The sequence below is a fragment of the Diabrotica virgifera genome, chromosome 2 (genome assembly GCF_917563875.1).
Source record: "Diabrotica virgifera virgifera chromosome 2, PGI_DIABVI_V3a".
Classification (NCBI taxonomy): domain Eukaryota; kingdom Metazoa; phylum Arthropoda; class Insecta; order Coleoptera; family Chrysomelidae; genus Diabrotica; species Diabrotica virgifera.
Window position 1 is genome coordinate 249262702 of NC_065444.1, and position 27940 is coordinate 249290641.

The 27940-nt window shown below is 33.2% G+C and overlaps 1 protein-coding gene across 2 annotated transcripts in view; it reads left to right on the forward strand.

Moving 5' to 3' along the window:
• LOC114326523 (putative inorganic phosphate cotransporter) overlaps positions 1-27940 on the forward strand; it is a 167918-nt gene that overhangs the window by 92739 nt on the left and 47239 nt on the right. For both annotated transcript variants that reach the window (XM_028274920.1, XM_028274918.1), the window contains exon 4: positions 17608-17828. In XM_028274920.1, the coding sequence (XP_028130721.1) occupies positions 17608-17828 (221 nt within the window). The remainder of the gene's footprint in view (positions 1-17607; positions 17829-27940) is intronic.

The window sequence follows — 27940 nt, forward strand, 5'->3', positions numbered from 1 at the left end:
ATCATAACAGTACATATCAGTTGGCATTCGCCTAATCACCTCTACGTGTTCAGTATGCCCTTTCAAAGCAATACCGCTCCTTATAGCACTATGCCGCCACCACAAAAGCTAACGCTCTGTATGAGGTTACAACTGACATACTGTTCGCCAACTCTTCTGTAGACGAAGTTTTGTATATCTTGATTCCATATGATGAACGCTATGCCAGATGTAATCTCATACAGAGTGTTAATTTTGGTGGTGGCAGCATAGTATTATGGAGTGGTATTTGTTGGAAAGGAGATACAGAACTTGTGGAGGTGATTGGGTTAATGACAGCTGATATGTACTTTAAAATCATTTTAGAAGATGATTTTTTGCCATTTGCCAGCCATATTGGATAACAAATTCGTGTTAATGCACCATGACGCAGGTCTTCATCTCGGTAGAATAGTGAATACTTACCTTGATGAGATTCAATCTAAAAATTATATTGGCCACCATATAGCCTAGGCCTTTATTCTTGAATTTCAGGGAGTCGAAATGGTAAGAGAAAGTGACGTAAAACTAGGCGTGGCTACCTAAAACCGAAAATGCTGTATTCTTGAAAAAAATTCTCTTAATCTGTAAGAGAAATGTCACTGCCCAAGGGAGTAATAATTTCTACTGGTACTATGTAAGAGAAATTGAAATGGGAGCGAAAATAACAATACATAACCTTAAAAAAGCGGAGAGAAGTCTCAAAACCGTCTATTTTATTTCTATCTGCTTTCTTCAATATCCATGTTTCGGATGCATATTATGTGGCTATGGGAAAAATTAGAGCTCTTACCAGCTTTAACTTTGTTTGCATAGTTATGAAATTTTTCATGATTGTTACCAGTTTCATCATATTCATAGCTGTTTTTGCGACAGTAAGAAGTCTTCTATGCATCTCTCTGTCTGAAATATTTTAGCTGATCGAATTGTATGGAACTCTGGTTTTTAATTACAATTTAGAGAGGTTGTTTTATTGAGAGGCTTCCCAATGTCAGATCTTGTTATTTTACACTGAAACTTATCCTTCAATCCACATGTAGATGTTATAATGTAACTTCTATATGCAGATTTATGGATAAGTTTCTATCTATCTTCATATTTATAGAATAATGTCTATTAGATATCTACGCAAAGATATTTCAAAGAGTAACCAGTCTGAATTATAGTGGTTTCGAGGTAAATATTGGAAAGTGCTTCAATAACCAATATTTACTAATTACAAATGGTAACAACTCTATAATAACGTTTAGTGAAGACGTTACGCATATACTTTGTCATAAAATGGTAATTATTTTAGTTCAAGTTTAACAAGTTGATTTGTTTAATTTTGTATCTGATTTTTTTCCTAAGCGTTTTATTTTCTCAGTTGCAAACAGTTCGATTTCTAAATTTTACTCTTCAGAGTTTGCTTTGAACGATAAAAAAATTCAAAGACTGAATGTCCAAGGACAGATGATGAAAGAAATATTTTCGCAAGAAAGCATATATATTATTTTCCTGTAATGGAATCTCATAACTGCTTAGCTCGCACACAGAGAATATATTTACAGGGGGGGGGGGTTGAACTTATCTGAAATGTATCGGTTGTATCTAAAGCTATGCACAGAAAATAATTGTCAGTCTATTTAAAAGCATTTATATGGAAATATTTTCAATCAAGGAAAGCTTAAAGAAAAGAACCAAAGTCAATTAGAAAAAGAAAACGATTTAAAACTGTCTTCTTGGTCAAAACTGTAGTATGTTGTTTTGACTTGCTAGCAGTTCAGGATGTTCCAAACGGAGACAGAAGTGATTTTTCTTTTATAAAACAGGTCTTGTCTGTTACAATTACACAACCTACGATATACATAATAAACAAGGATATTGCTTTTTATGGCATGACGAGTAGCTTGTAGGGGTGTTAACAAAATAGGTAGTTGTTTGCTAGAATTATTTGAGGGATCATGTTACAGTAAAATGTCATATTTTCTTTTATTTTATTTAATCAGTTAAGCCCATTTCTACCTTTCGGTGTTGTGCTCAAAAACATCATGTTTTACTCAGATAATTGCACTGGGCAAAATAAAAATTAGTTTATATGGGCGCTTTAATCATACATTGTCTTAAATGCACATATTGAAAGCATTACTCGTAATTTCTTTGTGGTAGAACACATCCAAAACTAGAGCGATACAATGCATGCTCTTATAGAATGTGAAAAATAAAATACTCTAAAAGGAGGACCACTGTATGTGCCTTCACAACTAACACCTCCAATAAATTTAGCAAAGAAATCTATATTACTATTGAATTTTGAGATTTTATGGATATTAAAGCTTTAGTTAAAAACACAGCTAACTACACCAAAAATAACAGCGGGGAAACAATGAAATGGAATGATGTGCATATTGTTAAAATAGAAAAATTAGCCCCCTACACAATTTAATACAAAAAAATCATTTTTTGAGAAGGAATTCCAAAGTATAAATGTTGACCGGAGAACAAGAGGATAGCGAGCAAATATTGATATCAGATTTTTCATACATGCTAATCAGTTATAACAAAGAATATATACTAAAGAAATGGGTGTACAGATATTCCCTGTCCTCACAATATTCTTTTTTATACATACAAAAGTGTGTAACCTCTCATTTTTTTTGTTTTAGCATAGTGCATAGTATTTCATATGGCCAAGTTATAATCATATTTTTTGTGCTACTAAAATCATCTTTTGTATTATTTTATCCTGCTGTATCGCAAAATGGTTTTAAATAAAATACATTGAAAAATATGAATTTAATTTGTTGGTTACTTATTTACTCTACAAAGTTAGGTAGGTATAATTTTTGTATATATGTATCTAAAAAAAACAACACCCAATAGAGACACTGAATAACAAACAAAACATGTAACGTTAGTGAGAATACGAGAAATCTTTGTCAACGTTGTGTACATACAGAGAGAGAAAATAAAGGCTGGTTTAAGAACATTTTAATGTTGAGTTTAAGAAACCTCAACAAAGAAATAAAATAAGGTGCAAAGCTGGTAAACAATACTACTGTCACAGCATGTATTTGCAAATAAATTGAAAGCCACAATCAAAACAACTAGCCAAGAGATGTATTTAGGAAATACTCAGATATTACTCTACACTCTTCAGAAAAACTACATAATATATTTATTTACTTTTTTGCTTGTCGAAGTCGAAAAATCATGTAAACAAAAACAAATGATCAGGTTGACTAGTTCTAGTTGACGGTATTATGTCATTGTCATTTGCCAATATTTAACTGTTGTGATTGGTTCAAATTTTCAACAACAATCCGGCAACACTGTTCGCAGTTTCTCTCCTTCCTTTTTACTCCCTCAATTCAAGAATACAGCTTTTTAAAATCGAGAGAAATTATGAAGGAGTAGAAAAGCGAGTTGGCGTAGTGGGGAGTAAAATTTTCTTTCGATTCAAGAAAAAGCACACTGACCTATACCAAATTTAAATCCGATTATACCATTTATCCGATTTTAAATCCGATACTTCAAAACATCACATTCGGAAAAGAAATACTATTCCTGTGACACTGGGGGCAGCACAAAAAATATTATTTCACACTTTAATTTCAAAATATGCAATATTTTGTCCGTGAGTGTATATTTTATGAAATTACATATTATGTATTTTCCAAAACCCACTTTTTGATATAATGCGGGAAAACATGTCTGTAGTCTGATTCAAACCGAAAATTTTAATCAACTTACTTCGCGTGTTACAAATTCACTCAAACCAAGACTTTCGTGAATACTTCCAAGGGTTGTACTTTGTTACAAAGGTAACAGTATCCCGAAATATCTCTTTCTGTGAAATGTCATCACCTCGAGAGAGCGTTTGTGAGTCGAGATAAAGTTGTTTATAAACACATGTTAAAGTTTGGGATGTAAATTTAGATGTCTAAATCCAAAACGTCGCATTCCGCTAGCTGTTTTTATTAAAATATAAATTTAAACTTGAAAGAAACCTATCAAATCAAAACAAACTAGCAAGCGAAATAAGTTTTGTTTAGTGTTTTGTCATTTGTTGTGTGTATTTCATTTATTTTTCTTCGAGTTTTATTGTTCTCGTTGTTATTGTTTTGAAATCTGTTGTTCTGTTGCATGACATCTTTTTCCAAATTAGACCAGGGCAGTTAGAAAAATAAATCGATTGTTAAATACAGAAACTATCGACTTGCAACTGTTTGCATTATGTTCGAAATCACGCAATGACGTCAGGAAAAAGTCTACAATAGAAAAATGGGTGGAAATGCATTAATTGCATGTTATAGTACATAATATGCGTCCAAAAATGCATAAACATGTCAAAATCGGCTCCTATATACGGATTCGACCGTTTACCGAGCGGCTTCGCGCGGTCTGTTTAAATACAGTATCACACTACAACTAATTAAAGTTAATATAATAATAACACTAATTTTAGAAAAAAAACTATTTTTATTAAATTTATTATTCTACATCGTATGTGAGTTAAATTAAATTTTATCCATAAAATATCATTTTAAACAAAAATTAGTAAAAAAGATAAACAAGATAATTCGGATGGAATACCCCAGATTATTTTGTGGTTGATATCGTCCCAGTCTCCTAATCTGCGAAATTCCATCCGACTTATCTTGCAAGGTATAGTAAGGTAAGTTGTAAACAGCAACACAGTACCTTCACCTCCCACACAATCCCATCAGTCAAACATCCAAACAATCTTATCACCAATCAAATTAACTAAATCTAATCTCCTTCTGGACATCACCCACTTTTCGGCGTGGTTTACCCACTTTTAGATTTGAATAAGGTAATTCGGAGGGAAAAAATACCTGAAATATGATGAAGATGGTGTCACCGCCTTATGGCGAACGAAAACTCATGATGCACCCGTGTGCATCACCGTACTGACCGGACAGTCAAGCATGATGCACACGTGTGCATCACCGTACCGAAGGGGTTAAGGGCTAGATATTGTTACTCGGTGGTTTCTGGGGTCGCTGAACACGAATAATCCCTCAGAACTGAACACCGGAGCACGTGGTGCACAGAGTCACTGCTAAGGCATGTCATCTTCTGGAATTTCGAGGGTTTTTGACACTAAGTTGATGAAATCGGGTTTTTTGAGGTTTCTGAACACGAATATGCCATCAGAACAGACCCCTGTAGCACTTGGTGCCCAAGGTCAATGCTAAGGCATGTCATTTTCAGGAGCTTCGAGGGTTTTTGGCGAACTAATGAACACTAATATGGCATCAGAACCGACCATCGGATTGTGTCATATGTGACTGCTATGCCCGAGTACTTCGTTTGTATCAATTGACACCATATGTTGAAGCTAAGTGTGTACGTGTTAAAAGCTTTTCTCTCACTAGTCTAGACTCTAGACCATCAGCAAGATTCGCTGATGTCATTCCTGTGAATGGCAAGGGATATGATTGAGAGTGATATGTTGATTTTTGATTCGTCAAGGATTATGATGCGACTAGATGGTTTACTCTGATTCGTCGAAGACTCTCATGTGAAACTCAACGGCTGTATTTTTTGGGAATTGGCATTCGATGAAGGAAAAAAGCTTTACTTAAGATTCAGCCATTGTTGGAATCAAGTAGTAAACTTTAATGTTTCGCCGCTGTTAGGCGAATGCAATTTTTCTATACCGGTGTAAGTATAATTAATAGACACTTCGATTAGCGATCAGGGCCCCGATTTTTGACCCTTCGCTTCGTTATCTATCATTCTCTGTCTGTACACTAAACAGATACGAAGCGAATACATTCGATAACGAAGCGAAGGGTCAAAAATCGGGGTCCAGGTGTTATGAACATCTTAAAGGTATGTCGGTATCGGTAATCCCGATAAGTCGGCCCCCGATAACCCGGAAGTACGGCTAACCCGGACCGATTTTCATCAGACAAATAATAATGGACATAATTCGGATGGAATTTCCCAGATTATTTTGTGCTTGATATCGGCCCAGTTTCTTAATCTGGGAAATTCCATCTGAATTATCTTGCAAGGGATAGTATGTAATATATTATTTGAGATATAATGTGTATTTGTGTAATTTGAACTATGTACACGATCGTAAAAATGACTCATGGCACACGGCGGCGGCGGCAGAGCGACGGTCATTGTCTCGGATCTATCGAAAACAATCTTCTTCTTCTTCATGTGCCATCTCCTCTGAGAAGGTTGGCAACCATCACGGCAATTCGCACTTTCGATACCGCTGCTCTAAAGAGATCAGCAGAAGTGCAATTAAACCAAGCTCTCAAATTGTTTAACCAGGAGATGCGTCTTCTTCCGCGACTCCTTCTACCCTGTATTCTTCCTTGCATTATCAATTGTAACAAGTTATAACGCTCGCCCCTCATAACATGTCCCAGATATTGCAGTTTTCTGACTTTAATTGTATTTAAAATCTCTTTATCTTTTCCCATTCTTCTCAACACCTCGATATTCGTGACTCTATCCACCCAACTTATTCTTAATATTCTTCTGTAGGCCCATAACTCGAAGGCTTCTAATCTGTCCGAAACATCCTTCTTTAATGTCCAAGCCTCCAACCCATAGAATAATACGGAGAACACGTAGCATCTCAGAAGTCTTATCTTTAAAGAAATTGTAATGTCCCTGCTACAGAGTACTTTTTTTAGTTTGTTGAAAGCATTTCTTGCCTGTCCTATTCTTGCTTTAATCTCTTCTGTGTACTCATTAGTTTCATTAATTATTGTACCCAAATATTTATATTTTTCAACCTTTTTAATTTGTTCTCCATGTATTGTTATGCTTTCTTGGCGCTGTTGAACTTTTGTGATTACCATAAATTGTGTCTTTTTTGTGTTTAGGGACAGTCCGTTTTCTTGGCTGACTTCTACCACTCTGTCAACCATTTGTTGTAAATCCTCAAGACATTCGGCTAATAAAATAGTGTCGTCGGCAAACCGTATATTATTGATTGGTCGCCCATTTACTTTTATTCCCGTGGTTAGGTCTTCTAGTGCTTCCTGGATTATTTCCTCTGAATACAAATTGAACAAAGTAGGAGACAGGACACAGCCCTGTCTGACGCCCCTCTCAATACGTATTTCATTTGAAAAGGCGTTGTTCTCTTTTACCACAGCGATCTGATTATAATAGATAGCACTAATGATCCTGATGTCCCTCATATCTAAGTTTTTCTTTTCAAGTAATTCGATAAGGCGGTTATGTCTGACCTTATCGAAGGCTTTGTTGTAATCCAAGAAACACATATATACTGGCTGATTAACATCCATGCACCTTTGCACAAGTACATTTACAGCGAACAGGGCTTCCCTCGTTCCCATTGCATTTCTAAATCCAAATTGCGTGTCGCTTATGTCCTGCTCAAGTTTGTTATGTATTCTCCGGTGTATAATTTTTAAAAATATTTTGAGTGTATGACTCATTAAACTCGAAAACAATAGGCACCTGTTATTCCCTTATTTTTTTTCAAACTGTCTTAGCATTGTTTAAAAAAGACTAAAGGACTATTTAAAAAATTCTTTTTTAAACAATGGTCTTAGTTTTCACTGTTCATAACATCGTTCCGATTGTGACTGTATTGTGTGTACAAGTACAGTCTTATATTGTTTGCTTCCGTTTGCTTAGGTTTGTGTTTGCGTGTTGTTAATAATCTAGATGTGTAGGTACTGTGCATATATATATATATATATTTCATGATATTTCAATTATAACGGAGTTTATCTGTAAGTATACCGTATTTTATTAATTTTGACCATATTCTCTGGCTAACCCGGATTTTCGATAACCCGGATCGGCCGCGGTCCCGATTAATCCGAGTTATCGAGGTTCCACTGTACTAACGAGTACTAATCTAACGAACCCGCCACGAACGCGTACCGCACACACGGCGCGCATATCTATACGTACCTTAAGATCTTTCGGCAAGGCTTAACTAATGGGCGATTCGAAATTGGGCCCAGAGTCAGGTAACAAACCGTTAATGTGTACGAAATTGGGCCCAGGACCAAAATTTCTATGCAAAGGTATATACGAAATTCAGCCCAGATGATAAATACATAAAAAAACATTGTATTTTGTTAATAAAGAAGTTATTTATTGTTTAAAAAAAATCTACAACTAATATTACAGGTAGTAATTCATAAACAAAAATGTATGTATAGAATTTATTATTAACATAATCAGGAATAGTAGAATGACACTAACTTTACAAACTCAAGGGTACTTATGGATTTTTGTTGGTATTTACACATTTGGTCTTTTAAATAGATATGCCTTTTTTTAGATACACTGTTCTGAAATTTAAATGGAATGTTAACACTATTAATCTTGATGTAAGTTTCAGTTGACATTGTAAAAGAACATCGACGAAAATATGCAATTAATTTCTGCATTATTATCTGCATTATGTATGGATTTTTCAAAATCCACTACAACATACTTGGGATTAAAACACATTTTACGTTCCACCACAGTTTTTAAAATAAGTCGAAAACAAGCTTCATAGGAAAGTTCGGATTTGTTAGGTAACAAACAAAATAACAATGGGATATAGTGTCCATTAAAAAAGCCATGAAGCGTAAAGAGTTGCTTAAAAAATTTAGTACAGTAATCGAAAGTTCCATCTACATACAATATTTCTGTCTTGGACAACCACTCTAAGTTAGTTTGGGTCCCACAATATAAAAGTCGCTCCTGGCCTTCTCCGTTGGTTAAAATAAAGGCTTTACATGATTTTTTAACACATCTCCACCTGCTTTCTCCGGATGGTACTAGGCGATGAAAACAAAATTTATAATTTTCATGAATAACTAATATTTTACCCCTTCCACTTATCATTTCACTCAACTGCGACATATTTAAAAGTACAAAACAGCAAGTACACTACTTGAATGAAACAGAGAAACTAAATAATAATTTCAACATATTTACACATTTCCTTCTACCTGCTAACATCTCTGACTTTACTGACCCAAATAGTTATTGGGCCCGATTTCGTACTGCCCTAACTAATAATAGTAAATGGGAAATTTATCAAGTACTTAACAGTTGATAAAAATAAATGCAGTTTTTGGTTACCATGATAGCTCAAGTTTGAATGGTGAAACCAATAAGAAAATAATCAGAATTGTACTGTGTTAAAAGTTGTTAAGTAAAGGTACTCCGATTTAAATCTGGGACTTATCCAGATGTTACTTCGCAGGACAATAACCGAACTCAACCAGGTAATAATATTGTGAACTTTTTTTATGTGAAGTTGGATACACACTTAATTATTGTCAAATCAATATTTTGACAAATATACACTCTGAAAAAATTGAATCAACTAAATAAGAATGAACTGAATTACGGTATGCATATGAAATGTATATGTATTTTGTGATAATTATTTATCTTTAATTAGTTTTTATTGGAGTTGTTTGTCTAAAGAGTTTTTCTTTGTCTTCCCGTTCTTAAATAAAAAAAAAACAAAGTTGCGCCTTTTAAGCATTAAATTGCTCCAATATTTACTTCTCTTAGTGTATCGATTATGTCCTAGTTTAGCTTAGCTCTAGTAGCTATCTCCTTTTTTTTATTATCTATCGTCTATTTCTAAGCTAATAAGAAATTGTAAAGAATTACCCCACATATCTTCCGATTCTGAGCTACTGACTTTCGTAACCAAAATATGTAGCCCAAATATTCATCCGTTTTTGAAACAATAACATCTTCTGTCAATTAATAATTGTCTGTGTATAAATTTTGAAAATTCATTGCTATGTACACTCCTGGTCAAAAAAATCCGGACACCTTAAAAATGGGTCATTTTTGATGTCTCGAATTTCCTAAACCTGTTGTCCGATTTAAGTGATTTTTTTAATCTACTATATCCTTATTCTTTAGCAATATTGCTGTAATAATATTGTTGCTAGACGGGTCATTGTCATCGTATACCGGGTGTACCAATCAAACTTTGTTTTTTTTTCTCAAAGTTCGCGACACCCTGTGGAATATTCTAGCATTTATAAAATACTGAAATTAAAACCCAACGATAGCCTTAGGTTTTCTTAATATTATGTTTTTTTATTCATTCACTTATATTGGATAATAAAAAAGTTACGTACTTTTATTAACAACTAGCCTTGTTTTTCATCAATACAGAGTGCATTTAAATAAGTATGACAAAATTTAAGGGGTAATTCTGCATGAAAAACAAAAGACAGTTTGCTTTATAAACGTATGTTCGCAAATGCTTAGTTTCCGAGATGCGGGGTGTTGAAATTTTTCTTACCAACTAACGATTTATACATTGCTCTAAAACCAGTTAATATAAATGAAATTTGATTTGGAATGTTTTAAGAGCGACTGTATGCGAGCCAATGGTGAATATAAAATTCTTAGCTGTATGTCAAAAAATGCGCAATAACTACCTTTTAAAACCCACCAAATTTCATTCGCATATCTTAACCGGATTTAGAGCAATACATAGGTAAATCGTCCGTTTGTAAGAAAAATTTCAACACCCAGTATCTAGGAAACGAAGCATTTGAGAACATACGTTTATAAAATTGCAAACTGTCATTATTTTTTCATGCAAAATTACCCCTTAAATTTCGTCATACTTATTTAAAAACACCCTGTATTGTTGAAAATATGGCTAATTGTTAAAGTACCTAACTTTTTTATTATCCAACATAAGCGAATGAATCAAAAACCAGAATGTTAAGAGAACCTGAGGCTATAGTTGGGTTTTAATTTCAGTATTTTATAAATTCTAGAATATTCCACAGCGTGTGGCGAACTTTGAGAAAAAAACACAGTTTCATTGGTACACCCTGTATACAATGACAATTAACTAGTCTAGCAACAATATTATTACAGGAATATTGTTAAAGAATATGACTATAATAAATTTAAAAAATCACTTAAATCGGACAACAGGTTTAGGAAATTCGAGACATCAAAAATGACCCATTTTTAATGCGTCCGGATTTTTTTGGCCAGGAGTGTATATATTTATATACTTATATATAAGTGTCGCTGCAACAGTTGGCTTTTTGTTTCTCACATATCCTTGTTTATTTGATTGTTACAAGTAGAGCCTCAACTCCAAGTCTATTTCGTCAGTCAGCCTTATAGACCAGTAAGGATCTGTGAAAAAACGTCTATTTTTGGATGTGAAAGGTGGCATTCGGATTTTTGCAGATAAAGTTAGGTGACACCTTCAGTAATAATAATTGACTTATGCTCCTTCTCAAATATGCCCGGAACATTAATAAAAAAATTAAAATATTTATAAATTTCGAAAAACGTCGATTTTTTCTGTTTTCTTTGCTTAAAACTTTAAAACGATTCGTTTTGGAACAAAGTCGTAGAGAAAGAAAATAAAGATAATTGAATTTTGTATGACATACGACTAGTCAAAAATGTCTTAACTTATTACCTTTTCTGCAATATAGCAATAAATACAAAATAAGGGGGCAAAATACGCTTGTTGTTATTCAATGTTTTTAACCACTTTGGTGGCACTTAGAACCTTAGCAATTCGCTTAGGAAATTCTTTGTAACATACTTAAACCGTGTACCAAATTTCATTAAAATCGACCTAATACATTTTGCATAATTAATTGGCAATCTAAATGTTTTTAAAAAAATTCAAATTTTTTAAAATCTCTCTGAACAAAAAGTAGACCATTTAGAAGTTGTCTAATTTTTTACATATAAGGAGGTGCTCTAACTATCTAATACACTTCACATAATTAAAATCGGATTATTTAAGGGGCCTCAGCACTGTTTCAGACTTATAAACATTTTTTTGGCTTATAAAAAATTAGCTTTGTTTAATAATAAAAAAATTTATTTTTAGCAATGCAAATAATTAAAACCGGTATAATTTGACTTAAACTTTCAAATGCTGTCAGCAGAATTGCTATTTTATTTTTTAATCAAAAGTTATTCGCGTTCAAAAATTGCAATTTTTCGAATTTTTGACAGGTTCACTGCGTTTATCTCGAAAACTATGCATAATACGAAAAAACTTGTAAGAACATTTTTTGCTTAGAATTACCCAAGAAATACAAAAAAATGTTTTATTTTGCGAAAAATCGATATTATGTAGTTCCTCAAGGTCTTTGTTTATAACAATCTTATCGACATCCGGATCAACTGTTACCCAAAAAAATCGTGTTCTACGGGTCAAAAAATACATAAAAATCTTGGGTAAGTCCATCTAAATAAGCCCGTAGCACCCCCTCCTGGCCACAGGACTAATTTGTTTATAAGCCAAAAAATTGTTTATAAATTTAAAACATTGCTCAGGCTGCTTAAACAATCTGATTTCAATTCTGTAAAGTGCATTAGATAGGTGGAGTGCTTCTTTATATGTAAAAAAGTTGACAAATCTTTGTATGTTCTAGTTTTTGTTGTGCAAGATTTTAAAAAATTTTAATTTTTTAAAAAAAGTTTAGATTGCAAAATTATTATTCAAAATCTAGTAAGTCAATTTTAATGAAATTTGGTGTACGGTTTTAGCACATTACAAAAATTTTCTAAGCGAATTAGGAAGGTTCCAAGTGTAACCTAAGTGATGGTAAATCATTGAATAAAGACAGACTTGTTTTGCCCTTTATTTTATATTTATTGCTACTTTGCACCAAGGTGATAAATTAAGACATTTTTAACCAATCTCATCTGATACAAAATTTAATTGTCTTTGTTTTATTTCTATACGACTTTGTTCCAAAATTAATCGTTTTAAAGTTATAAGCAAAAAAAGTAGAAAAAAAAACGAAATTTTTTGAAATTTTTAAATATTTTATTTTTTTTTATTAATGTTCCGGGCATATTTGAGAAGGAGCATAAATCAATTATTATTAACGAAGTTATCACTTAACTTTATCCGCAAACATCTGAATGCCACCTCTCACATCCACCTAAAAACAGATCCTTACTGGTCTATTACCCATTGTTAATATGTTCAATTTCTGTATATTGGGAGAAATTCTCTTGGGATATATAGTGCAGTGATTTCCCTTTGTCTTCTACACCGCTGTACCACAACCATTCAAATTGCTTCAGTCATGCTTGTGGTAGTCTAGTTTCAAACCGATCCAGGGTCATTTCTTCTCTTTCTTGAGTTGGTACTGATGATCGCTGCTGCCGTTCATCAAAGAGAAATAGGAAATAGGTAACTAGATTTTGGAATGATAAAGGGATGGGACATGGTTTCTCACAGTAAGAAATTGAGAGTAAAACGTGGCTTGCTTGTGCATGGTTGCTGTCCTGAAATAGTGCTATTATCTACTGGGATCCTGAAAAAAGTGTCTACCCTTCCCCGTATGAGTGTAGAATTATCCTTTCATATAAATTAAATAAGTGGCACAGCGAGATTGGCCAGTATTTGTTTGTAGTACGATAAAATTGATCCAAATAATGGCATAACCCTGACATCCAAAGTGAAAGTTATCCTCCAACACCAAATTGTTCTATATGGTCCACATAATGTTCAGAAAAAAGTCACACCTTTTTGAGCGTCGGGTTTGGGGGAGAGGGGGGAGAAATCGGTAAATTCGTAGTTTTTTAGGTTTTTCGTCAATATTTTTAAAATTATGCGTTTTAGCATGAACAACCTTCTATACAAAAAGGTTCTACATTAAATTTGAAATTAAAAAGGTTCTATGCATAATCCTTCTAAAATGAACGGTTCCAAAGTTACGGAGTTAGTAGAGTATAATGGTCCAAAAAAGGCCTAACCCAGACATCCAAAGTAAAAGTTTTTCTGCAGCACCAAATTGTTCTATATGGTCCACTTATTGTTTACACCATTTTGAGCGTCCGGTTTGGGGGGAAGATGGGGAGAAGTCGGTAAATTAGTAGTTTTTTGAAGTTTTTCGTCAATATTTCTAAAACTATGCTTAAGCACAAACAATGTTCTATACATAAATATTCTACATAAAATTTAAAACAAAAAAGGTCCTATTCATAATTGTTATAAAATCAACGGTTCCAGAGTTACGGAGGGTGAAAAGTAGAGGTTTTCGATACTTTTTATATTATTTGGGCAATTGATGATGATTTTGGGTGGTGAGGTTGACGTATCTTCAAGAGCTTATCACTAACATACCATCGACCACTTAAATAGCAAATTTTATTTACAAAAGCCAATCCTGTTAAAGAAAATTTCTATAAATTGCCACAAGAATATAAAAAGTATCGAAAACCTCCACTTTTCACCCTCCGTAACTCTGGAACCGTTGATTTTATAAAATTATGTATAGGATCTTTTTTGTTTTAAATTCCATGTAGAAAAGTTTGTATAGAACATTGTTTACGCTAAAGTATAGTTTTAGAAATATTGACGAATAACGTAAAAAAACCACTAATTTACCGACTTTTCCCCCATCTCCCCCCCCCCCCAAACCGGACGCTCAAAATGGTGTAACTTTTTACTGAACAATATGTGGACCATATAGAACAATTTGGTGTTGAAGGAAAACTTTTACTTTGGATGTCTGGGTTAGGCCTTTTTTTTGGACCAATTATACTATTACCTCCGTAACTTTGGAACCGTTCATTTTAGAAGGATTATGCATAGGGCCTTTTTATTTGAAATTTAATGTAAAACATTTTTGTGTAGAAGGTTGTTCATGCTAAACCGCATAGTTTTAGAAATATTGACCAAAACCCTAAAAAACTACGAATTTACCAATTTCTCCCCCCTCTCCCCCCCAAACCCGACGCTCAAAATGGTGTGACTTTTTCCTGAACATTATGTGGACCATATAGAACAATTTAATGTTGGAGGATAACTTTCACTTTGGATGTCTGGGTTTGGGTCTAATTATACCATACTATTGGTATTTTAGAATCTTTTTCTGGTTTAAGAAGACTTATTATTTTTTTGCTTTTTGATTTAATGATTAAGGTTAATAATTTTTTTCTACGACCGTTTAATAATATGCTCATTATTCGCTATTTTTGAATAGATATCAACACCCATTACTTTACCCGTGAGTAATAGTTCATTCCTCACGAGCTGAAGTTACTCACGGGTCATTACTCACGGGCTGAAGTTAGGTTCAACTGGCGAATGTCACTTTTAATATTAGTCTTATATAAACTGCAAATAAAATTACTTACTTAAACTTGTTTATTTAACACAATAATTATTGTAATGTATATCAATAAGGGACCGTTCAAGTATTACGTAACGCAGGTTGGGGGGGGGGGGGGTCAAAAATCTTCAAAAATTGCGTTACGCAATAGTTAAAATCCCATAAGAGTGCGTTACTTAGGGGGGAGGGGGGTTAAGAATCTTGAAACATCGCGTTACGTAATACATGTACGCTCCCTAATTAACTTCGAGAAATTTTTAAATAATGATTTTTAACTATAACAATGCGTTAGTATATTTTTTACTTTTATACCTTGTTTACTATTATGAATTTTGACGTTTACTATTTTCAATGACAGTAACATTAGCGTGTTTGGTGTGTATTGGAATTTAAAACTCATATTGTATCTATGTTATAAAGTTATCTTTTGTTTTATATTCTATAGTATATTTATTATTCAACGAGCATGTAATGATGGCTATTACTCACGATGATGAAGTTTCCGACACGAGCCGTTGGCGAGTGTCGTAATTCATCAGAGTGAGTAATAGCCATTACATGCAAGTAAAATACTATACTTTTTCTACGACCTTTTTTTATTTGGATTAGTAGAAAATTATAATTATCAACTACTAACATTATTTAAAACGAAAGATTTTATTTTTCATAAGAAAATGTATTTTATATAAATATGGCAACACTTTTAGAATTACCCTCGTTGAGTTTATGAAACAATCAAACAGTTGTCATTATGTCATGGAATGGCGGTGGCTTTTAAAAATAAGACATATTTTAAGGCAATTACATGAAAAAACGTGTGCTCTCAATTAAAATCTATTGTACAATCAACAGTAAGTAAAACAGAATTCATTAATATGAATTTCATATCTGTAAGTCCTTTTACGAAATTAATACCGATTGTTTATTGTTTACCTTTTAATATCGTCAATCTTAAAATGTCAAATATTGAAATTTAAACGTAAAAATATATTAACCCATTGTTAAAGTTAAAAATCCTTTAAACATTTTTCAAATTTAATTGTTTATATAAATTACACTGATTATTTTATTAAATAAGCAATTTTAAGTAATTTTATTTGCTAATAGGTATATTAAAAGTGCCATACACTACTTGAATCTAACTTCAAACCGTGAGTAATGACCCGCGGTAACTTTAGCCGGTGAGTAATGAACTATTACTCACGGGTAAAGTAATGGGTGTTATTATCTATTCAAAAATAGCGAATAATGAGTATATTATTAAACGGTCGTAGAAAAAATATATTATAACATATTATAGATAGTTATATTATTATATTATATAATATACTTAGTTAAATATAAATGTGCATTATAACGTTTTAAAAATATTTCAACGCACAGGTAATAGCTATTTCCTCTTTATTACAATGGCAGTAGGTACAAAATATTTATAATTTTTCGGAAATGAAAATAATTTGAATTGACTATTTTTTGTTGTGTCTTTTACAATACATAATGGAGACAGCATTGCTAATTAATAATAAGCAACCAATTATTCAGCCGTGTACTATTGGTATACAAAATTTATGTTTGTAAATTATAATTTTAATCTCGAGTAGGTGATAATTATGTTGTTTTACTAATTAAAATAAAAAAGTTCGTAGAAAAAGTATAGTATTCTACTTGCATGTAATGGCTATTACTCACTCTGATGAATTACGACAGTCGCCTACTGCTCGTGTCGCAAACTTCATCATCGTGAGTAATAGCCCTCATTACATGCTCGTTGAATAATATACTATTAATTTAAGTTTTTTACTAATTTTTAAATGAGATTTAAATTTGCGCTACGGATTAAACTGTTATTTCCGCACAGTCATTTTCGACATTTTAATCTGTTTTGAAATGCAATTTTCAGCAAAAAACCATCAATAAACTAAAAGCAATTTAAAATAGTGGCCAGTTGTCAATCAAAGTTTAAAAAAACAATAACTTATATGTATATTAAAGATTCAAGCTGCTTGGGATTTTGTAATTAACTTTAAATTAAATTTCTTTTTTTTTTAGTTTTCTTCTTAAATAGTTTATTTAATGTAAAATTGGATTTTGATTTCTAATAAAAAATATAAAACAATATACAAATATTTTAAATTATACTTCATTTCAAAAAAGAATAACCATTTTCAATCAAGGGTTATTCATTTTTGATTTACATATTTACTCTGATTGGAGTACGAAATGAACCATTCTCGTTGGAACTTTACCGCGCTGAGCAGATGAGACGTGAATTATAAATTGTAAAATTCCCTCATCTTCCTTAGTCTAAGCATCTGTATGGCTTGCAAATTGTAGAAGCCTCGGAGGTGTTACCAGAGAAGGTTCCCATTGTTTTCAGTCTGGTAGGATGTGGAACAACATTTTTTGGTGTTGTTTTATGTGCTATTAGATTGAAAACTTAGTCTTTAGTCTTTTTTTATACTTCATTTGTTTTAACTTTTAGGTGCAACTCTTGGAGTGATACTGACTTATTCCCTCACCGGATTCCTATCAAAATCATCTTTGGGCTGGCCCATGAGTTTTTATATATTTGGTGTCTTTGGATTAGTTTGCTCCATTGCGTACATCTTTATAGGAAGTGAAGGTCCTAGTTACTGCAAAAATATCTCCAAAGAAGAGAGAATCTATATAGAGAAGTCTTTGGGAACAGAGAATATGACAAGAGTAAGTATATTAAAATTAATCAAACAAATATTCATTGAAGACCTAACTGGAAGAGACATGTTACAAAGCCTACCATTTGAGATATGGGCACTTAAAGTTTTTATTACCCTACTTTTATCATGAAAATATTGTTTGTGTTATTTGGCTTTATTTATATTGCTATAAGCATTGCTTTACATATAATGTTGATAATTTGTTGTTATTTTTAGTAATTTTCTAAAAATAAATAAAAACTGTACATACCGCCTTCTTCCGTTAATTTTAGTTTGTATCTATCCTTTATCCGGATTGATGAAGGGGGTATGTTGCATGAAATAATACTCTATAATCAGTTTTAAAGAAATGTATGTAATTGAACACAAAAGAATCTTCTTCTTCATGTGCCGTGCTCGATTATCGAACGTTGGCTATCAAATTGGCTATAGTAATTTTGTTGATGGCAGTTCCGAAAAGGGATGCAGATGATCTGTTGAAATATTCTCACAGGTTTCTAAGCCATGACGGTCTTCTTCGACCTGGCACTTCTTCTTTCGTCTACTTTGCCTTGTATTATTAATGGAAACGGAGCAAAATGCAAAATTTTGACGCATGTCAAAATTTTCAATGTGTTTTAAATGTATTCATTTTTTTCGAATCCTGAGAAAACTACTGTGGCTGTGGCGCGTTTACTTCAAATTTAACAAATATTATGGAAAGATCTTTTAGAATAAAACTAGAATTTTGTATTGCATCAAAATGAAAATACATTTTCGCGCCACGTAATATTCATATCAGATCTTTTGTAGATGGAATATTGTATGCGCCACTCATTTTTACGGCGTTTAGCTGTTTTTTATTCTTGTATCCGGAGTTTTTCAAAGTTATTTATAAATTAAATGTATGAAGTTGAATGCAATGTTTCTCGATTACACGTTAAGCTTTGCAAATGGTCGCCTATGTTGCATTATCTTCCAAATGATCTAGTGTCCATCGAATGTACACTAGATTTTTTTTCTATTCGAAATAGATTGAAAAAAAAATTGGGCTGGCCGGTAAATGAACTCGGATAGCCCGTTTTCAGATCAAATTTAGCGTCGTAACCACTACAACTACATAAACCATTTCGGGAATAATGGTTAATTGGATTATATTTTGCAGCTTAAAAATTTCTAAACGGCTTAAGCGATTGTGATCAATAAACATGAGTTTGAAACGTATTGGCAAGTAGTATCTGATGCAATCTAAGGTCAAGTATGATAACTGAAGCTATTACAGCAATTATTGAGCTTGAAAACCGTTTTTCCCATAGGAAATAGATTTGATCAAACGTATGAGACTTACAACTTAAAAATTCGAATGTCCCCGGATATGGGGTATACACCGTTAGATTCGTCTAGAGTTCTTCTACAAACGCTCAGTTATTGGCGCAATTTGTAGGTTGAAATTTTGAGTAATTGTCGAAAAACCAAAATTTTCAAAGTTTGGTTTTTCAGTTTTTCGGCTATACTGAGCCGTGTGTATATCTGATCCTGACGGCTTAAAAACGCCATTTGAAAGCTTAACTCAACACTATTGATATGGTGCTTTTGCGGTTCTCCTGTATTTTCTTGAACCGAAGATATATATACCTCCAAAAAATTTACCGTTTTCTACTTACCAAGTCCTATAGCTGGCTTATGGGTGGTCAAAAGTCACAAACTACACCGGTTCTAAATGGGCCCTGACCTCCTATTCAAACACAGAAAAAAAATTCAGATCGGTTTAACTTTCCACACACATACATACATACATACATACATACATACATACATACATACATACATACATACATACATACATACATACATACATACATACATACATACATACATACATACATACATACATACATACATACATACATACATACATACATACATACATACATACATACATACATACATACTGTTATATTTCTATTTGATATAAAAATTAAAATTTGATAATTATAAACAAAATTCACTTTAATATAAAATATTTTTAATTTTCTCAACCTCGGGCATATAAATTTAGAACAACCTGTATACAACAAATTGTTATATTTAATTTTAAGAAGTGATTAGAATAAGCGTACGAAACTCGGAACAATGTGCTTAGATAAACAAAGTGAATGACGCGTACCATTATCGTTCTTCTCGGAAGGTCGATCATTAGCCTATGCTAAATAAAACTCAGTGAAATAGATGATAGTTCATTATCGTTTTTCGCGGAAGGTTTCGATCATTAGCCTATGCTAAATAAGACTCATTTGAAAGAGAGAATAGGTCATTAAAATTTGTAAATAGTTAGAAAGTATTTTAGAATGGGAATTAAATATTATCTTTTGAAATCCATTAAGCATATTTAGAAAGATTAAAAATTGGTTTTGAGGAATATTACGAATGAGAGTTGGTGGTGGAAGATTGATTTGTGAATCTGGAAGGGATATTTAGAAAGTAGGGGAATGGATGACAAAGTGAGAGCAGAATGTTTTGAGCTGTCGAGAAGTGAAGTCGAGTAGTAGACGGTAGTGTTCGAGGAGTGAGAAAGCCGGTGTAGTTCCGTGAGTGTGGAGTATCTATCGTGGAACGAGAAGTAGGCCAGGTCGAGAGTAAAAGAACCTCCTTGAGCCCAGAGTGTCCCGGTAGCTGATAGCAGTTTCGAAAAAGGTAGAACACAGCATCACGACAAAAGCAGGAACGAGAGCTATTCGAGCTAGTTTTTCAAAGGAGAACATCACTGGAAGCCAGGACGAGGTTTGATCGCAGCCAAGGATAGCAGGAAAGGGTCTTGTGTGAGGACATTTTCAGTTCACCAGGAAAAGGTCAGTCTCATTTGTTTGGACATGAATGTATGGGTTTTTCGTATTAAATTCCACATAAAAAATTGAATAACATAATCAATAATATCAGAAAAGCTTCATCAAACTTAAATAGAGTTGTTCCTAATAACTCCTAATAGTTAAATGTTAATAAAAACTTTCAATTGAAAACCAAAAGGAAATAAGATTCCCATTTGTAAATGTTAGGTTTAAGAATAATAAGAAATAGCAAATATTAAGCATTGATTGCCTTTTTAAATAAAATAAAAAATATTTTGATTATAATTGTAACCCATATGTGTATTTTTTTTACTCTTTTCTTTTCTATCCCGATTAGGAACCATTAAGAAATATTTAGAAGCCACGGAAGTAAGTAATTAATTTATAATTCGCCCTGAGATTGAAAACATATTGATATGTGATCTGGTTAATTAATTAGATTAGTATTAATACATTGATTAAATTAAGTAACATATAAGAATATTATCTCATATCAATAATCAAGATCACATCAATACATACATACATAAATACATACATACATACATACATACATACATACATACATACATACATACATACATACATACATACATACATACATACATACATACATACATACATACATACATACATACATACATACATACATACATACATACATACATACATACATACATACATACATACATACATACATACATACATACATACATACATACATACATACATACATACATACATACATACATACATACATACATACATACATACATACATACATACATACATACATACATACATACATACATACATACATACATACATACATACATACATACATACATACATACATACATACATACATACATACATACATACATACATACATACATACATACATACATACATACATACATACATACATACATACATACATACATACATACATACATACATACATACATACATACATACATACATACATACATACATACATACATACATACATACATACATACATACATACATACATACATACATACATACATACATACATACATACATACATACATACATACATACATACATACATACATACATACATACATACATACATACATACATACATACATACATACATACATACATACATACATACATACATACATACATACATACATACATACATACATACATACATACATACATACATACATACATACATACATACATACATACATACATACATACATACATACATACATACATACATACATACATACATACATACATACATACATACATACATACATACATACATACATACATACATACATACATACATATCCACAAATATTTTCCCTTTTTTAAATAGAAATTGAGTCATGTTTCTGAGCTCGGTAACTTTTGAATAGTATAACCGATTTTCAAAATTAGACATGCGTTGGAAAGGTAATGATCAGTGCTATTAGAAGCCGCAAAGGTTGGACTTAAATTTTCGAAGTTTTTGGGAGTTTTGGGGACGAGAACGAAAAACAGACCCTAAATGGGAAGGGGCGTAAAATCCATACCCTTGGACCAAAATGGATGGTTGACATATGAATGGGTGAGTCTTTTCCTGAACTTTAATATGGAGTGGGCCCAATTTTCAATTCAGTCAGATTTAGAAAATCGAAAATTTCGTGTATATTATAGTGTCGCGTGTAGGAGTGTGTGGGTGTGCGCCACTGACGAGAACTGCCGTTCCCTGGTAATAGATATTTTCGAAACTGATTATTTACCTATTTCCACTCATTTCCTCACAACTGTACTTTCGTTTATTATCAAAGAACATACGAACAACGTGCACCAAAAGATTTTCTTTTTAATGGAAACTAATGATCTTAGTTGGACGCAAATGCTCATAAAGCAGCAATAAATTTTTTCGCACACAGACAATTGGAAATAAACAGTGGGTCAATAACTTGCGGTCTGTTGGAAAATGTGTTTGTTATGCCAAGAATTACGATGTTGTTTGATCCTGATACTTTATGACTACCGAGAAACATTAGACTTTCAAAACTATTACGTATTTATGAGGAAATTCGTTTCATTTCAACTCGTGATGCTATTATTTTAAATAAATAGCAAATGTATTGAAGCAAATTACGAATCAGTCACGTTTATGCATTTACTATAAAGTTATATAAATGTGAAAGACGTAACCACGAGATGATTGTTCGAGGTGCTACAAATTCGGGGAAATCTTCGTTTCCATACTGTACCATATTATACCAAGTTATCCTAATAACTGTTATCCCAAATAACTAACCCAAGTTACTAGGATGGTCCGATAAGTACTTAGCCTTCAAAATAAAAACGAAAATTTTGGAAAAGTGGCGATTTATTTCTGAAAGTAGTCTCCTTTTAGCTCGATACCCTTGACCCAGCAATGCTCCACCTTCTTTAACCCGTCTGAAAAATACCTTCGTAGCGGTGAAAAACTCCTTAAGGTCGCCTCATATTATAATGCACGTCGCGTTTTCGTCACGTAGCGTTTCGTTTGCGAAAAATATAATTTAATGGTTTTTAAATTGAACCATTCATATTGTGCGTATAAGACACGTAACGTAGCGTATAAGACACGTTACGCCTGCGTTCGGTTCATTCGAAAACAATATTTTTCGGATGTTGACAGATACGGGTCGTTTTCCCCTTGTTGTTTATGTAGGTATTTCTTTGAATTTGATACCGAGTATTTAGACCGGTCAGTATCGTCGCCCTCGCTAGCGAAATTATTCCGATTCGATTTTTTGCACAAATTTACTCAAAGAGAGGTTCTTATAACATATCCACAGGGTGCCAGGCGGTGCCGTGGTCGAAAAATTGTTTAAACAATCTTTTTTAAACAAATTCACAAAAATATTTTTTCATTCGAGCAATATTTTTTTTAGATAATTTGGGTAATTCTGAGCAAAAAAGGCTTCTTGTCATTTTTCTCTAAAATTGCGAAAAATCAAGGCTTAATAACTCGATTAAAAATTATTATTATGAATTTCAATAAGTGACCAAATCAAGTTTCAAACAACTTCTTCAACGTCCTGAAGAGATTTTTGTCATTATTTTATTACAAAGCTGTTATTTTTAACTATTAACAATTACCGCTATAGTCCAACTGTATCGTCGCCCCCGTTAGCGAAATTAGATTTTTTTGCACAAACTTACTCAAAAAGAGGTCCTTATAACACATCAACAGGGTTCCGGGCGGTGCCGTGGTCTAAAAATTGTTTAAACAATTTTTGTTAAACAAATTCACAAAAATAATTTTTTATTAATAATTTAATTAAACCCAAATTAATAATAATTTGAGTTATTCTGGGCAAAAAAGGTCTCTTGTGATTTTTCTCTAAAATTGATTGTTGTCGAGTTATATGGCCATTTCCGCATTTTTGCAAGATATGTTTTTTGCTAAGAATAACCCAAATTATCTAAAAAAAAATCGTTCGTAATGAAAAAATTATTTTTGTGAATTTGTTTAATAAGAATTGTTAAAACAATTTTTTGACAACGGCACCGCCCGGCACCCTGTGGATGTGTTTGTTATAAGGACTCTTTTTGAGTAAGTTTGTGCAAAAACATCTAATCGAAATAGTTTCGCTAACGGGGGCGACGATACAGTTGGACTATAGCGCTAATTGTTAATAACTAAAAATAACAGCTTTGTAGTAAAATAATGACAAAAATCTCTTTGGGACTTTGAAGAAGGGGTTTGAAACTTGATTTGGTCACTTATTGAAATTCATAATAATACTTTTAATCGAGTTATTAAGCCTTGAAAATGGCCTTTTCGCATTTTTCAAATTTTTAATCGCATGTAACTCGACAACAATCAATTTTAGAGAAAAATGACAAGAGACCTTTTTTGCCCAGAATGACCCAGTTTATCTAAAAAATATTGCTCGAAATGAAAAAAATATTTTTGTGAATTTGTTTAAAAAAAATGTTTAAACAATTTTTCGACCACGGTACCGCCCGGCACCCTGTGGATATGTTATAAGGACTTCTTTTTGAGTAAGTTTGTTTAAAAATATCGAATCGGAATAATTTCGCTAGCCGGGGCGACGATACTGCCCGGTCTAATTTAAAAAGTAGTTTTCGAGGCAATTTGCCATGTAAACATGTGTTGTGACAATAAACACATCTGCACCACACCAAACTAAAACCAACGTAAACGTTCTATGTATGATAATGTGAATGGGCAGTCCGATTGACGGTCTGCAAACGCTACGTGCCGAAAACGCGACGTGCATTATAATATGACGCGACCTTTATTCGACTTAAATTTCTGCCCGGCGAAAGACTTTTTCAAGTTTGCAAACAAAAAGAAGTCGTACAGGGCCAAATCTGGAGAATGGGGAATACGTTGGATGGAACAGCAGTTTGTAGCCCAATTCGAATAATTTGGCCAACGTTGGCGGAGGTGTGAGCCGAAGCGTTTTCGTGGTGGAAGAGTACTTTTTTCTTCCCCAATTGGGGCTATTTTTTCTAAAATTCGGCGTTGAATCGGGCAAATAATGCGGCATACTAAAGCCCTGTGATCGTTTTGTTCTTTTCCAGGAAGTGGATATAGATCACGCCTTGTGACTCTCAGAAAATGGTGGTCATAACCTTTCCAGCCGATTGGACAGTCTTCGCCCTCCTCGGAGCACGTTTGCGGGGTGATGTCCACTGTATCGACTTTTTCTTAGTCTCTGGTGTGTACCAGTGGAACAATGTTTCGTCGACGATTATGAAACAACGTGGAAACTCCTTTGAATTATCCTTAAATAGCATCAGACGCTGCTCTAAATTGGTCTCATGGTTGCGTTTATTGTGCAGACTTAGGAAATGCAGCAGCCTTCACGCCGAAAGCTTTTTTATGCCCAAAATTCAATTCAAGATATGACCAACGAGATCTTTTGAGATGCCTACTGTCTCAGCTATCTCAGGCACCTTCAGTCTGCGGTCTACCAATACGAGATCGTGGATTTCTCACGTTATCCTCAGTGGTAGCCGTTTTCGGGGCACCTGGAAGTGACTGATCAAAAGCAGACTTGCCACCACGCTGAAACTCGCTAAACCAATTTTCCTTCCGTAATACCATCAATAATTCCGTAAGGCATCCTTCTGTAATACCATCTTTCAAATGACTGTAGCTTATTTATGTGTATATATATAAATTCGGGTTCAAAACGTCCTCCGACGTTGTCCGACGCCTTGTTGCCAATATCTTCTATCATTGCAGTTTTCATCCTCTAATCCTCGTACACTCATTGATCGTCTTACTCCTTGTATCCATGTCGTTTTTGGCCTTCCTCTTTACCTTTTTTCTGTAGGTATCCATTTCTTAATTTTCTTTGGCAGTCTTTCCTCCCCCATTCTTTAATCATGTCCGTACCACGTTAATTGTTTCTTCTCAATGCATTCTACAACCGTTTCCTGTAAATTCATTCTTCGCTTTACTTCCTCTTTTTTAACCCGGTAGCTTCTATTTTTTTTTTTTTGGTGGTCCTTTATTCTCCATATTTCGGATCCGTATACCAATGTGCTCTTAATCATGGTGTTGTATATTCTCATTTTTCTTTGTTTTTCTATCTCGGTACTCCAGAAAACTCCGTTCAATGATTTAATTATCGTTCTTGCTTTATTTATTCTGCTCTTAATTTCTGCATCATCAGTACCTTCCTTGTTGAAATTAATTCCCAAATACTTATATTTATCACAGCTAGTTATTCTGATTATTATCCAATATCATATCAGTTGAATCCTCAGCTAGGCATAAATATTGTGTTTTTTCTACATTCATCTGTAGTCCTTATTTTTCGTATTCTTCCTTCAATTTGCGAGTCATATATTCCAAATCTTCTTTATCGTTTGCACATATTATCTGATCGTCTGCAAATTGAAGGGTGTACAGGCAGTTGTTGTCGTCGATTTGGATGCCCATTCCACTGCATTTCCTTTTTCATATTGTAAGGGCTTTGGCGACATAAATCTTAAACAAACTTGGTGATATGCAACATCCTTGTCGTAGACCTTTGTTGATTGTAAACAAATCTGTTATTTTGTTTCCTAATTTTACGGCAGATTTCATGTCACTGTATAAATTTTGGACAGATTTTATGAGAGTAAAGTTAATGTTGGAGTTTTGCAGTACTTCCCATAGTTTCGGTATCGGTATATTGTCATATGCTTTTTGCAAATCTATAAAAACTAGGTGAATGGGCCTATTCCTCTCTAATTTTTTTTTCGATGATTTGTTTGAACAAAAATACATTACCCGTACAGGACCTTCCAGCTCTAAACCCGCATTGTTCTTCTTCTTCGTATCCTGAGTATTCTTTTTTAATCAGTTCTGTTAAAATTTTTGTATATACTTACTCTGCTTATTTGTTACTGATATTCCGCGATAATTGCTACATTTAGTTTATTGCCCTTTTTATGAATCAATGATATATAAGCTATTTTCCAGTCACTGGGTACTTTGTAAATATATGTATATGCCAGAGATTCGAAAAGTTTTTCAGTTCCATTTTTCAGTAGTTCGGCATTGATACCACCTGGACCCGGAGATCTTCCATTTTTTAGTTGTTTAATTGCATTTTTAACTGCAACACTGTTTATGTTTATTTCTTCCCCTACAATTTGTATTTCCATCTCTGTTGGTTATGAGTATTTGGGCCTTTGTTTTGTTCAGTTAATAAGTCCTTATAATGTTGGACCCATTTATATGTTGGTATTAATTGTAGTTTGTCGTTGCGTGTTTCGTTACTCTTGATCTTGTTCAGAAATTTCCATGGTTCACTGCATTTTCGTCCTCCTATGTGTGCTTCGATTTCTTGGCACTTTCGATTCCAGGTCTCTCTCTTACTTTGAATGATTTTATGTCTTGATTCTCTTTTTCCTTTTCTCTATATATGTTGTAGTCTTCTTCATTTCTTATTTATGTGTTCTTTGTACAGCACGCCATGATGATGAAAATACTAAAAAAAGCAGGAATTAACGAGAAAAATCCGAAAATAAATAAACCATTACTGGAATTAGATCGCAAATATCAGAGTTGAAGGTGAACACACCCAATATGTGAAAATCATGCGTGGATTGAGGCAAAGCTGCATTTTGTTGTATACTCTGAAGTAATATTTTTCAAACCTTTTCACGAGACTGAAAAATGCATTTTACTAAACGGGTATCCGCTAAACAATATTAAATATGTAGATGATACCAGAGAATTTGCGGAAAACCTAGAAGACATACAAGCCCTCATGAAAAA